Source organism: Lactuca virosa, chromosome 1, assembly GCF_052849685.1.
Source record: "Lactuca virosa cultivar CGN04683 chromosome 1, Lactuca_virosa_CGN04683_v6, whole genome shotgun sequence".
Classification (NCBI taxonomy): domain Eukaryota; kingdom Viridiplantae; phylum Streptophyta; class Magnoliopsida; order Asterales; family Asteraceae; genus Lactuca; species Lactuca virosa.
The window spans coordinates 48970522-48984527 of NC_136426.1; the positions used below are offsets into that span (position 1 = coordinate 48970522).

The 14006-nt window shown below is 35.0% G+C and overlaps 1 protein-coding gene, 1 long non-coding RNA gene and 1 pseudogene across 3 annotated transcripts; 1 reads left to right on the forward strand and 2 right to left on the reverse strand.

Annotated features, from left to right (window-relative positions):
- On the reverse strand, positions 1-3435 carry LOC145113674 (uncharacterized; annotated as a pseudogene). The gene is made up of 12 exons (XR_013710824.1): positions 3415-3435; positions 3289-3306; positions 2857-2994; positions 2453-2641; positions 2154-2291; positions 1962-2082; positions 1524-1653; positions 1192-1445; positions 949-1065; positions 613-871; positions 469-525; positions 1-344 (listed from the first exon to the last, which is right to left on the reverse strand). The product of XR_013710824.1 is annotated as an uncharacterized LOC145113674 (transcript).
- Positions 3436-4122: 687 nt separating this feature from the next.
- LOC145104617 (uncharacterized) lies at positions 4123-5278 on the forward strand. Its single transcript, XR_013707114.1, has 3 exons — positions 4123-4510; positions 4606-4667; positions 5151-5278. It is a non-coding gene; the product is annotated as an uncharacterized LOC145104617 (long non-coding RNA).
- A 1281-nt stretch (positions 5279-6559) lies between these two features.
- On the reverse strand, positions 6560-7916 carry LOC145104623 (uncharacterized). The gene has a single exon (XM_079041837.1). The coding sequence runs from the start codon at positions 7728-7730 to the stop codon at positions 6813-6815; it is 918 nt and encodes a 305-aa protein (XP_078897963.1). The 5' UTR covers positions 7731-7916; the 3' UTR covers positions 6560-6812.
- Positions 7917-14006: the final 6090 nt, after the last annotated feature.

The window sequence follows — 14006 nt, forward strand, 5'->3', positions numbered from 1 at the left end:
TTTGTATAAGAAAGCAAAGTAGTGATACCCTAACTGAAGTACCAACAGAATTCACAAATATTTTGAATTCATTTTTCCGGTATTTTTAATTTTATGACCAACATACCCTAAACCCAACGGAAATAACCTTAAATTTTAGCTCTAATTTTACCCCTCCAACTTCTCTTTCTTGTTTCTTTGGCCCTGCAAGAAACAGACATAAAAATGAAGGCGTCTTTGGTCCAAAAATAAATTTACTCTTAAGGAAAAAAAGGCCATTAAATAAAATAAAAACAACAAAAGGATACAAGTAGTCTAGACTACCATTTCCAATAAGAATAGGTTCTACAAATTCCTCTGCTAACCTGAAATTAAGGCAAAACATCAAAAGCAAATTATCAAAAACTTGAAATTGAATGAAAATAAGAGTATGGAAGAAAGAAAAGGGGAAAAAAGAAAAAAAAAATTATAATAGTCCACTTAACTTACCTGCAGTTCGTCCTTGTGATCTTGTAGCATATAAATTTCAGGTTGCACATGCTTTAACTGCACAGCAAAAAAAATCAATCAACAGTAAAGTAACTTAAAAAAAATAATGACAGAGCTATGAACAGTATGGGGTCATCTTCTTACCGTGCTTTCATAGTCATGTCGAATGCTCTTTTATAGTCGATGTACCGTCTCGGTACGTGATGGGGAGCGGGGCCGGGAATGGGAATGGGAACAGGACGAAGGGAAAAAAAAATATTTCTTCCTCTCGAGCGTGTATTTTATGTTTCTTTCGTTCTTGAGATTCATCTTCCCCATTTCTTATACGTATTTCATCGGATGATCTAATTTGACGATTTTGAATCGTTGTTGTTCTTACATGAAACCTACACAGCTTCTTTACCTGTAAAAGTTACCTCACAACTTTACACATTTCTTTAAATGTATATTTATACAAAGAAAAAAGAAAAAAAAAAAAACCTTATCAGCTTTGAAGAGACATTCAAATTTATTCTGTTTGCACCGGTGTTCTTTAATGACATCCTTAAAATTCTATTGTGCTACCGTAAAACAATTATCGAGCAGAGGAAATCTAACCTGAAATCCAATAATACAAAATATCATTATTCAGTAATCATTAATGATTAGTTTAAATCAAATAAACATAAACATGAAAAATGAAAAATTAATGAATAGTTGAATAGTAACGAATGTTATAAGCACCAGGTCTACCAACTTTGAAGATTCCATACGTCAATCTGAGATCAACACCAAACAGAAACAATATCATTCCTTTATAAATATTTGGAATAATCTCTAAATCTTCTTATTAGACGGGACCGGTTTTGTAATTTTTTGCTGTTAGAAGTATAAACACAACAGTTGATACATGCTCTTTTTATAGGTCTATCTTTAATGTTTGGTAAACTGGACAGATTTGCCCCTGAACATTGAAGAGGCCTCTCCTGTCGAAGCTCCTAATAACCACAATGACAAAGTTATGAGATTCATCACATAATTGATTTTTTGTGTATTAGGGGTGGGTAATAACAAACCTCATCTTTTGCCTCTGTGGTTCAGCATCGAACATATAACTGAGTTGAAGATTGACATCCAAATCAACCCGAAACAGAAAAGTAATCAAACCATATATCCAAAGATATTTGATGACCAAACTCACCTTACCTGCACTAAGATTAAAAATATGTTACAATTTATAGCAATTGACTAAATAAAGGGTAAATGAAAGAAATAACAGTGTATGTTTATAGATTTTTTCTTATAAAATCCTACTTTCAGGTCTTCCTATTACAACATTGTACTTTGAAAAAAAAGTACAATGTTATAAATTGGATATATTTTTCAAAGTACATGTCTTGATAAGAAAAAATATGAAAGTACAACGTTGTAATAGAAAGAAATAAAGATTGGATACTACAAATATAATACATAAAACAAAAAAGTGGAAGTACAATAATATAAATGTTTCTTACCTCTCAACCAATTGCAAAATAAGGTCTCTGGATTGAGGATTACCACCAGATGTACTGCTGACTATTGCAAGAGCAAATGCACCCACATGAAAAGCCCCACAACCAGGTCCCCTTGACAGGCCTATACAAAATCAAATCTTATTGAACTTGATTGTTATCCTCCAGAAGATATTAAATGAATTAATAAGTTACCTGTGTGATAGTCCATAATAGAACTGGAAGCTTATCTTGACCTTGATATTTAGAACCCTCTTTTATTATTGGAAGAAGGCCGATTAAAACATCAGGCTTACGCCTTAGTACCATTGCTCGAACCACAAATATGGCAAACTGTCATGATAATTGCATAATGCTTGATCAATATAAAACATCAGTCAATGTTTCAAGGAAAAGCTCGTTTTTGAATAAAAAAAATTTCTATTTGGAGAACATCTATACATCATCATTGTTAAACATATCATAGTTTATACCATTGTTCATAGACCATTTACCTGAGATTTTGAAGGTGCTTGGTGAACCACCTTCTGTGAACCCTTGATACCCCCTTGATGGAGAGCCAGGTCTGAAAGTATGTTATCTAAGGACCACACAACAAAGGACCCAAGAGCATCTACAGGTTGGTGGTTAACCCAGTCTGCTGATGTCCTATAAACATCTTCAGAAATATGTGATAAAGGGATCTGCATAAAGTCAACTAAATCAGTCTAAAAAGGAGTTTCCTACTCATCAGTAGCATATTCCTCTGGAAAGTAAAGCTTGGGATACAGATCAACAAAAATCCAAATGTACGATGATGAATCTTTGGAGAATCTTCTAGATCATCAAAAGCAGGTAGGCTGTCATAAGCTTAAAAAGTGAAATTTAAAAGTAATAAAAAGGAAGAGGATGCTCTTACATCAATCATCTTCTCGACGGAAGCCTCCTTGAGAGTTTTCATCCATGGGAACTGAGATGCGTTTACGGAAGCAAATGCTCGACCAAAATACTCGGTGAACCTCATTAGCCGTATGTCTGGTTGTGATTCATACGATTCCTATGTATAAAATTGTTTATACGATATCGTTTGATGATGGTCGTCCACCTCTCTCTGGTAGTCGCCGGCAAGGAGAGATCGTAGGAGTCTAGAGGAGCATGGGGAGGGAAATGTAAAATTGAAATACGACTCTTTAACAGTACAAATATATATACAAAGATACATGACGATAAAAAAAAGCACATGTTCATAAAATATGACGCTGAGTTGCAAACGATAAAACTATTTCATACCTCGTCTGCCTCTTCCCTCTCCAACTCCTCAACTGAACGAAAGGAAGTCCCAATCGATTACAGCAGTCAGCGGCGTTACCTGGATTAAAGTGAAACGAAAAACGTTAGAAGAACCCCAAATTAACTCTCACAGGCAAAAGTACGCCACAAGAAGAACCCCGAAGGCATCAATGGTCTGTCAGCTGACCACTTTAGAAGAAGAAGGCATCACTGGTCTCTGTCTGCTGACCACTTCGATGGACTGCCTTCGCCACCAGCGGTCGCCTTGAACGCCGACGAAACTTCTCCGGGATTGGTCGCCGGTTTGTCGATCACCAGCAAAAGCTTCAACGTGAGTCACCGACGGAGAGAGACAGTGAAATTGTGCTTTTTAACAGAAAATTAAAGTAGGAAATAAGGAAAAGGGAACAGATTTGTATTGGACAACCAGGCGGCAAGGCGGCGAACGCAACACGGATAAGAAGTAAAGGAAAGAAGAGAAGAATTGGGGTTTTTTTGTAAGATGTAAAACTTTAGTGGCAGCGGAAGAAAGAGTATGGTATATAAAATGAGAATAAAAACTTCGGTGGCAAATCAGGAAAGAGAAAAAATATACTATTCCCAACTTTTTAAGCATATATAAATAAGCAATTTTGTGCATGCATAAACGAAAGTTCAAAAACTAAGAAATTATCAACTTTATTTACTAACCAATTATGTGTGTGGTTCATGTATAGCCAATTATCACTACAAGAAAGAAGGGCAATAGCGGCGACACCATTAGCGGCAACGTACACTATTAGCGGTGACACGTAATTTGCAGGGTTACGTATCGTCGCTAATAGTATGCGTCGCCGTTAATGGCGTCGCCGCTAATAGTAGAAAACCACGATCCGCGTCAAAACAATTTGGTTAACCGTGTTCATTGTTCTGGACCAAATCGAACGACTGAAAACGATGTTTGCTCAACGTATTAGCGACGACTTCAATGGCGGCGACACCGTCGCCGCTAATGCTCCAAAAAAAGGCGCTATTTTTTCCTTCGTAAGGGCGTCGCTGCTAAAACCCTAATGTCGCCGCTAATACCTCCCCGTCGCTGTTAAAGGTCATCGCAGATATACCCTCTTCCTTCACCGCTTTCTGTAATCTTTTTCTTTCACTTTTCCTCCCCGTTGCCCCTATTGTCGACGACTGATACGAAGCAGAACACCGGCGACGCAACCTCTATCACCGGCGACGACAAGAGACCATCGCCGACGACGGAAGCCTCATCACCGGCGACGGGTGATTCCCGAATTTTACAGGTGATTCCTGATTTTTTTTTTCCCGATTTCTTTTCTGTCCACTGACTATCTAAGTGATTAACTAATGATTTAGGTGGTTGATTTTGTGTATTAAGCTTTGGTGACCTCTAATTTCGGGTTTTCATCACCACCACCACAGCCACCGCCACAATCACAGGTGACAAGACTATTTAGTTTTGGTAATTGTTTTAAATGTTGGTAATTGTTGGTTTAGTAATAGTTTCAAATGTTGGTAATTGTTAGTTTGATAATAGTTTATATGTTGATAATTGTTAGTGTGGTTATAGTTTGATATATTGATATTTTGTAGTTTAGTAATTGTTAGTTTATGAAAGTACAATGCTATAATGGAAAAAATGAAAAAAAAAGGTATAATGCTATAATGTGTTATATGCAAAATGTGTAGTTTGGTAATTGTTAGTTATAGTACAATGTTATAATGTGTTATATGCAATATGTGTAATTTGGTAATTGTTAGTTTATGAAAGTACAATGCTATAATGGTATTTTGTAGTTTGGTAATTGTTAGTTATTGTACAATGCTATATTTTGTACTTTGCTTGTATGTGGAATGTATATTTTGTATATAGAATGTTATAATGTTGGTTTAACTAATAAGACTATGTTGTTTTCTTTGTAGTTGGAAATGCTTCAAACAATGTTAAAAGATCTGGCATGTAGTGCCGCACTTGAAATTGGTTTCGTTCGTTGCGACAACGAAATGAAACTGGAGGAAACAAGGAGAGCGATGATGACGAGTAGCTAGTTGTAGGATTTTTGTATGTTTTGTTTGTGTAACTATTTTAGAATAGTATTTTCGATATTTTGTATTATGTTAAATTGGATGAGTATTTTAAATGAATGTTGGATTAATATTTTGGAATGGAAGGATGTAGGATTATATTAATTAATATCATAACAGTTTTTATAGTTTTTATACAGTTTTTTTCAATTTTAATGTGAAATTATATATATATATATATATATATATATATATATATATATATATATATATATATATATATATATATATATATATATATATACCGGCGACGCCTTTAGTGGCGACAATAGGTTATTAGCGGCGACGCCCGCTTATTAGCGGCGACAACCCTTTATCGGCAACATGTCGCATTAGCAGCGACACTTTGATTATTAGCGACAAAGCATTAGTGGCGGGCTTTTAACGGCGACAAACGCTACTTTTAGCGACGTCTGTCGCCAGTAATACTCTAATTTCTTGGAGTGATATGTTCATTTGTTGCAATTCCGCTTCTTATCGGTAGTTTAGTAGTCGTAGGTTCTTAAACCTTTGTTTTTTATTAGTGTCTTTTTGTATGCTTAGTGTTTTTGTGTATGCTTCCTCTTTGTGTGTGTTCTTGTTTTGCCAATTTTATAGATGTGTGTGATTGAACTGAAGTGAGAAATAAAAGAGTTGCTTGGAAAGACCAGAATATTCACATACACGTGGCAGAAGAGGGGTCTTAACCGTTCCACCTTAACAACAAATAAGGTGAGGGACCAACCGTATACGTAGGTTTGGATAATTAAGATACCACGAGTGCAAGAAAAGAATATTGTAGACTAAAGGTGTTGATTTCAACAAACCACATGGACCATACATATAAGGGAAATTGTCAGAAAAGTCTCAATATTTTTAGGAAAGTTACACTTTAGTCCCAAGATTTTTTTTTTGAACATAAAAGTCTCGATTATTTGTAAAAACACGATAATATGTCATTTCATATTAAAAGAAAAAAAAAAGGATTTTTTTGTAAACTTGAGTCAAAATGAAATAATCGGGACTTTTATGTTCAAAATAAAAATCTTAGAACTAAAATATAACTTTCCTGAAAATATTGAGACTTTTCTGACAATTTCCCTGATAATTTCTAACAACTTGCGGCTACAAGCTTCATGAATAGAAACTAGAGTGGTGCCGAGTTCACCATAGTCCATCTCAGCGACAATGCAGTCTAACCTTACTTTGACCCAAGCACCAAAAGGGGAGCCTTAATCATACATTTAAATTAAAGTTCAAAAAAAATATTTAAAAAGAATAAAGAATAATTCAAAATGCACAGTAACAATTTACAATAATAGGTTTTAGATAGATTCGAAACACCGATAAATAATATTCAAACTCGACAGTTCGGTTCTAGCCTTAATCCCCTCACACATACATACTAACAGGAGATTTACAGTCAGAATTTCATAACTGCAAAACCTAATTAACGTAAGAGATGTAAAGTTTCATGAAAACAAAAAATTAAGAATATGTAAATTAAAGTTATTATACGTTTTAGTAGCGATAAAAATTTCTACTTGATCCGGTGAAATTGGCATATAGACCTTGCTGATCTGGCCGGTAGGGAAGGTACGGCGGAAGACGGTTACCTCCCGCTTTCGCTTTATGCACCGGAGTATTAGATTCCGTCTTACTATATATTCCACCGCCGTCGACGGCAGAAGTTAATTTAGCAGTTTTCTCAGTCTTCTTTACCTTTTCGTTGTTCATCTTCTGCTTCGTTGCAATCGGAGGAGTGAAAATGTCAACCTTGCCGGCTGAATAGTTGTCGTCACTATAGCTTCGCTTGAGTAGATCTCGAACCTTCCACCTCTTCGAATTATTATCAAACGATATGGAATTGCTCTTCTTATGCTTTCCATGCGATTCAGATTTCGGGTTCCAGACGCAGTACGTTCCCGGCGAAATTCTGTCCAGATCATCCGCCTCTGACGAGGAAGACGACGCCGAGTGATCTTCTCTGAAAAGCATCATCAGAGAATGCCGCGCCGTCGGAGACGGCTTAGGATCAGTCCCCGAAGTATCAACACCGTTACTGGAATTAGGATCGACGTCTAACAATAAACTTCTATCGAATAGCGGATAGCTCCGCGAGATCTGACTGTCGGCAGTTAAAACCGGAAACAGATTAGAGTCTCTACAAACAACAGGGAACTCGAACTCTATTTCATCTTCGTTGGGAGCGTCTTCCTCATTTTCCTTCAATTTTCCGGTAGGAGTATTAGTCATTACGCCCTCATCTTCGCCAGTATTCGCCCGATTATTATCAACACCGAAGTCGAAGATATCGTCGCCGAATCCATTGTCGGTTCGAAGTAATTCTTGGACAACTCTATCTGCAATATCCGTGAGGTTGTTAGAAGAATGTGTGTTGAAGCTCGGTGATGCATCGACTATGGAGCTGGACTGCATGTTCGTAGCCGGCCGGCGGAGATGAAATTTGTGATCTGTTTTGGGTGGTTTCGGTGAGATATTATTTTGAAGAGAGAAAGAGGGAGTTGAGAGTTGAGATGAAAAATGAATTAACAAGTGTTTGACGTGGAGGCAGGTGAGAATATATAGGCTATGGCGTCGTGGGATGTGGACATTACCGGATATAAACCATCTTAAGGTGTATTCAAAAGATCTGAAATCTAGATTAATGTTAAAATAGAGATTATGTTAGATTGTAAAAATGCATGAAATAGATATTATCAATTTTAGGGTGGTCGCGTGGTCAATCACCATTCCCTTGCTTCACATCTTTAATATTCTCTCTCGTCCACGCATTACCACAACGTCCGCTAGTCAAATATTTCTTTTCATATGGTCAACCAAAGCAAGATTTACAAATACCAAAACAGAAATATACAAACTATGTAATGCAAGAGACGAAGGATGATCGGGAATATGTAGTCTAGGGATAACTTTTTAACCAAGAAATCAAATCGGAATCGGAACCGGTTGGAACCAACTAGTAGAACCGGACCGGAATCAGTTGAAACCGGTTATTAGTATTCGGTCCAGTTTTCGATTTCCCATTCACTTCTTAATTGGTTTTTGGTTATTCTGATTTGATCGGGTTCCAAAACAGGTTGGTTGCATCCATCCTATAGTCTGAATGAGGCAGAACTCTCGATACTAGGACACCAGGAATGGTTAATCACAATTTGAAAATGTTCTTCAAACTAATGTTCAAGAGGATTTCAGTAGTGTACATTATTTTTCTCTGAAATTGTATCAAACGTTCATTTGAAGTATTGAATAAGAGGTGTTGCCACATTTACTCTCTAAACTATATTAAAATGAATGACTCAATATGAATGATTTCAATATTGTTGAATGAAATCGTCAATATATACCTAAAAAAATAGAAGATCCAAGATCTACCCATGTTAACACTTGAGAATCAAGCTATAAGACTTGAGAAATTCGTAATAATTTTGCAAATACAACATAAGGTAATGTGTTTTAAACCTAAAAATAATTGAAAAACTTTTTACCACTAACTAGTTTAATATTATAACATTTGAGATTTAGTTTAATATAACGTGTCATTCAAAATAACGTTAGTTTTTATTATATACTAGTCGAATCACTACGTGTTGCGCGTGAATATAATTATTTAATTACAATAATAACATTTAACAAATTATGATTTAATATTTATACATGTAAAACCAATGTCAATAGCAAAACAAACTCTATAGTTAACATATTAGTTTTATTAATTTTAATAAATTTATGTCATTAGTTATTTTTACTATTAATTCATGATTTTATAGACCGGTTTATGTTGTGTAAATTATATATCAAACATATATTGATTTCTATGTATAAAAAAACAAAATGGTATGAAAAAAATAAATACTACAACTTTTGATGATTTTATAGAATGTTTAAAGTTGTGGAAATTATATATAAAACGTATGCCGATTTGTATATAAAACAAATAACAAATAGTATGAAAAACACTATAGCTTTTAATAAAATAAAAACACTACAACATTATAACATCTATATCAAACAAAACTTATTAAACACTTATAAATCATTCAAAATGAATATTTAAAAATCAACATCCATTTGATATATAGAAACATTGTTATAAAAAAATTGTGTTGAAATAACCATTGATACGACAAAACTTTTTTTTTTCAACTCTTTCATTTTGAATCACAAATCTTTTTAAACATATCATTTTTTTTTTTATCAAAACTTACTTATATACTATTAATATAGCTACAATGTGTATAATAAATAAGTGGAAAATAAAAAACATTGCACAATAATAACCAAAAGTTTAAATTTTTTTTTGAATGTAGTGGAAAATATAAAGGCAAATTACATTAAATTTGAAATCATAATTACATTTAAATAAAAAAAATGAGTTGTAATGAGATTTTTAAACTCTTGATTTGTGTCCATAGGCCTACTAATAGTGGAAAATATAACCTTGGCGTATGCACTCAGTTATCATAGGCCTACTAATAGAGGTCTTTAGTTTTCACATAAGTTGGTTATAGTATCACCAAATACTCCTATAGTATTTTTAGCTGTTTAGATTCGATTCTTAAAGTATTCTCTGTAGGGTGTAGTTAGGTTGATAGATTTGTTGCCCATTATGACTATCCCCCAGTATATGTAAGTCACTCCTCGGACAGATATAGTTGATCAGGCTATATCCTTCCCAGACTTGATTTACATATACCAAGGCATACCCATAATGTACAACTCCTCTTCTTTTATTTTATGTTCTTCTAGTTATGACACTATATGAGCATGTATGCATGTATTTATACTTTTAATAAAAAATCATTTATTTTCTAAAAGTATATTTATTTGAAAAATGCACAAATCAGAGACTATTAGTCCCAATTGTGTTTATAGTTTGTATATCTTATGTGGTTTGATATACTTAATTCACTATAAACTGTGCTCTAATACCAATCTGTCACACCCCCAAACCAAGGATGGCGGAAACGTCCGGGGGTGGAGGACTTCATGTATAGTATCATAACAACAATTGTAATAGTAATTCAAGCAAACACAACCAACATATATATAATTGAAAAAGTTACATCATTGTATGAATTACATGTTTACGAATCAATTACAATATGTTGACAAAATATGAAATAGTAGACGCCTTAGCGTCCCATCCTCAAAAGCACTTGATTACCTGTTTAATGATTTCCTGAGAATACAAGTTGTTTGAAAAAGTGTCAACACAAAGGTTGGTGAGTTCATAAGCTTTTGTTTGGTATTATTAAAAGCCTTTCGTTTGTGAAAGTAGTATTTGTGTTAGAAAATCCAATATTTTCCTTAATGTGTAAATGTAGTCTTAAAACCCAAAGACCGAAATGTACAAGTAATTTGTCATATTTATAGTAAAACAATGCAAGTTTAAATCGACATAAACTCGTTAAATTTTAATGAAGTTCCCGTAAATTCCAACGTTTATTAATACTTTATGTGAGTTATTATAACCATGCTATGACCTAGTTGGCCTGAAACGACGTTCTTCAGGCGTCGGAAATGTTATGACATTTGTCACCCCAGACCTGCCGGTCTAGCTGTTGCATGCAGCTTAGGTGTGGGTTTGTCAAACCCAATATAGATCTATACACAAGTATCACGCTCTCCCTCAAGGAGACTCTGGTTACAATACAGGACTTAATGGTAATTTGAAGTAAATGTCTCACAAAGTCATTAACGGAATTACGTGTTATGAAAACTTGGTACCGTATGGCCGTACCTTGCTTAATGAAAATATCCTTTGTATAAATGTACCCTTTTTAAATGTATTTGTTATGTAATGTATCATAAACTATACCTATTATAGTTTATCAACCAAGGGTAGTACGTGGTAATGTATGCAAACTATATTCAAAATAGTTTATTAAATGTTTGAATGTATCGATTGTACTTTGATTATAATCACTTGTTATTCTTTATATTTTATATGACCAAATCCATTTGTAAACTGATGTGTGTCTAAATATTAAGATAAAATGTCATATATTGCAATAACATATAATCACATAAAGATATACACCTTGCTCAACATGTTACAAGGTGAAATGAAATTAACAGCAACTTTTCGTTGAAAAACAGTTTCTGTTACTGTTCTTAGAAAATTTATAAAAAAAATCATCAAAGCTCTAAATCCAAATCCGCAAATTTTGAGAGTTTGGAATATGAGTCTAGTTTGTTCGTAAATTTTACCATGATTTTTAGCGATCTCTAACAGAGGTGAAAATGTTCATAATCACAGACTGGTCCGGGTTTGCCTCTGAAATGACAGGCAGTTTTGTAAAAATCACCATAAATTGTAGAAAAATCATATGGAGATGTGAAAGTAGCCATTTTAAAGCTAAGAGTTTGAACTACTTGCACCTGAAACAGTTTTGAAAACTAAATTATTTAAGTTGACCAAAACAGTCCGTGATTAACGTCCATCTTTTCTGATGCAATCTGTTAGAAAAAGTTTAATTGTGTTCTTGATGATTTTACTTGTATCCCCCCCTTAAAACTTAAGAAAAACATGTAAATGTATGGGTATGAACTCACCTTATGTGATTTCAGTAGATGAAAGTGAGATAGAGGAAGTGTTCAACCCAAGAACACTAAGAAGATGTCTTGATGATTCGAGAATCTAACACCGAATAAGATGGAATTTGTGTAAGATATCAATGATTTGAGTAGAATGGAGTTTAATAATTATGTGAATGATGAAGATACTTACTAATTGAAGGAAGAAATCCCTGGAGAAAGCCTTGAAGTTCTTGAAATTGAGAGAAAAGATGAGAGAATTTTGGAGAGTGTCCTTTGGTTGCTAAGTGTATAATGAAAGAACTTTATGGAGAATGAGGAGAGAGGATCAATCCTCCAGCTCTTAGAACATGGGAAGAGCTGGAGATTGGGTGTAAAGGTCCACTAAGGTGACAAGGAGTAGTGGGAAAGAGTGGATGATCATAGAGTGAGGTGGTGGTGGCTTGCTTTTGTCATACAATAAGGAAAAGCAAATATTCCCTCAATAATTAGTCCAACTACCAATTCTTTTAATACATTTTTATAAAAACCCTGGAGATTTATATATTTTGGGGCCTTAGTTTATAAAATAAAGTTTTGGGTGAAAATCCCACGTTAAAATAATGAAAAACGGAGTTAAAACGAAGTCGTAGTCGAAAAACCGGAAATATTATGACACGCAAACATGCATGTCGTCTTCTTTTATGACAGGGGCTTCCTTGATACTCATTGCGTGTCATCAACACGCGAGTCGTAAGGTTACGACAGACAAATGTGTGTCGTCTTCCTTTATCACAGGGACTTCGGTCCTGAAGCTTCAGTTTTGGGTCCTTAAGCCTATTTTACCCGTTTTTACCCCGTTTCAAGTGGTTTTTGACCCAGTTAAGGGTCGGGATGGCCCGAATGATTACAAAAAATTAAAGGAACTTTTGAGAGAGATTTGGGAGAGATTCGAGAGAGATTTGGGAGAGATTTTAATAGAGAGAGGTTGAGTGAAAGAGATTGTGAGAGGTTTCGTTTGTGATCTTTTTGAGTGTCCGGCTTCGCAACGAAAGGTCCATAAACCCCGTTAAGCCATGATTTAGTGTCTTACACAATCCCGATGATTGTGCAATAGTGTTTTATCGCTTTGGTTTGTTGTTTAGCACTGTTAAGGCTAAGGAAAATCAAACACATGAATTTTTCAAATGATGTTTTCTCATTGAAATAGCGAATTGTATAATGTAAACCCTAACATACAAGGGTTAATGGAGTTGACCGGTTTGACTTGTTGACTTTGTTTGACTTTGACTTGAGCGAAATTTGACGGTTGTCACATCATCCCCCCGTTAGAGGGAATTTCGTCCCGAAATTTGCATTTTGACTGGGACTTCAAGAGTTTGGAAAAAGATGTGGAAAACTTCTCGTAGTACAAGAAATTGATTATGGCGAGGAACAACCTGCCTGATGTCACATGACGACCTTGGAAATTTCTTATTGTAACTTGAGCTGAGTCAATTTAAAAGGAGTTTATTGTTTTAGGATGATAGAGTATTCTATGTGTGCTTTTATACTCCCTGATTTATCCTTGGTATTACCACTATGAATATTTTATAGTTAGCGAGTTCCATCATTACGAATGTTTCAACAAATTTTGACGAAATTTGCATTATAAGTCCTACTAGTTCTTTTATAGTCGATTGGCGTAAACTAGCCGTATATCATTAAGATTGCAAGGGCATTTTGGATGGGTGACCCCGCCTTAAGCCCACCACCAAACAAGGAACAGGGAATGGGGCGGAATCACACATTCTAAGTCCATAGAATCTTAATGATATATGACCATAACGTTTACACTAGCCATCATAGATTCCAGGGGCGTAGTATTATTGGGGCCAGGAGTAGGAATTGTAGTTCAAAATAAAATTGTTATAAGCCTGCTATCTTCAAACTTGGGCTTTGGCCCCTCCCGATTCCTAATCAGAATGGTCCAATACTCTTGCCCGCTCCAAGTCGAGAGTTGATTCATGTGGCTTGAGCTTAGGCTTGGGTCTTAGAGAAAGAGGCAATGCGTCAGGCTGGCTTCACAGAGCTGTAAAAACTCTTCTCTCTCGACAGTGGATAGATAACATGCCTCGGCTCTTCAGGCCCACATTGCCTACTGGGCCAACTCAAATGAACATCCACTTTGTTACC

Excerpts from the sequence above, each read along its gene's own strand:
- LOC145104623 (XM_079041837.1), bottom strand. The coding sequence starts at position 7,730 with ATGCAGTCCAGCTCCATAGTCGATGCATCACCGAGCTTCAACACACAT.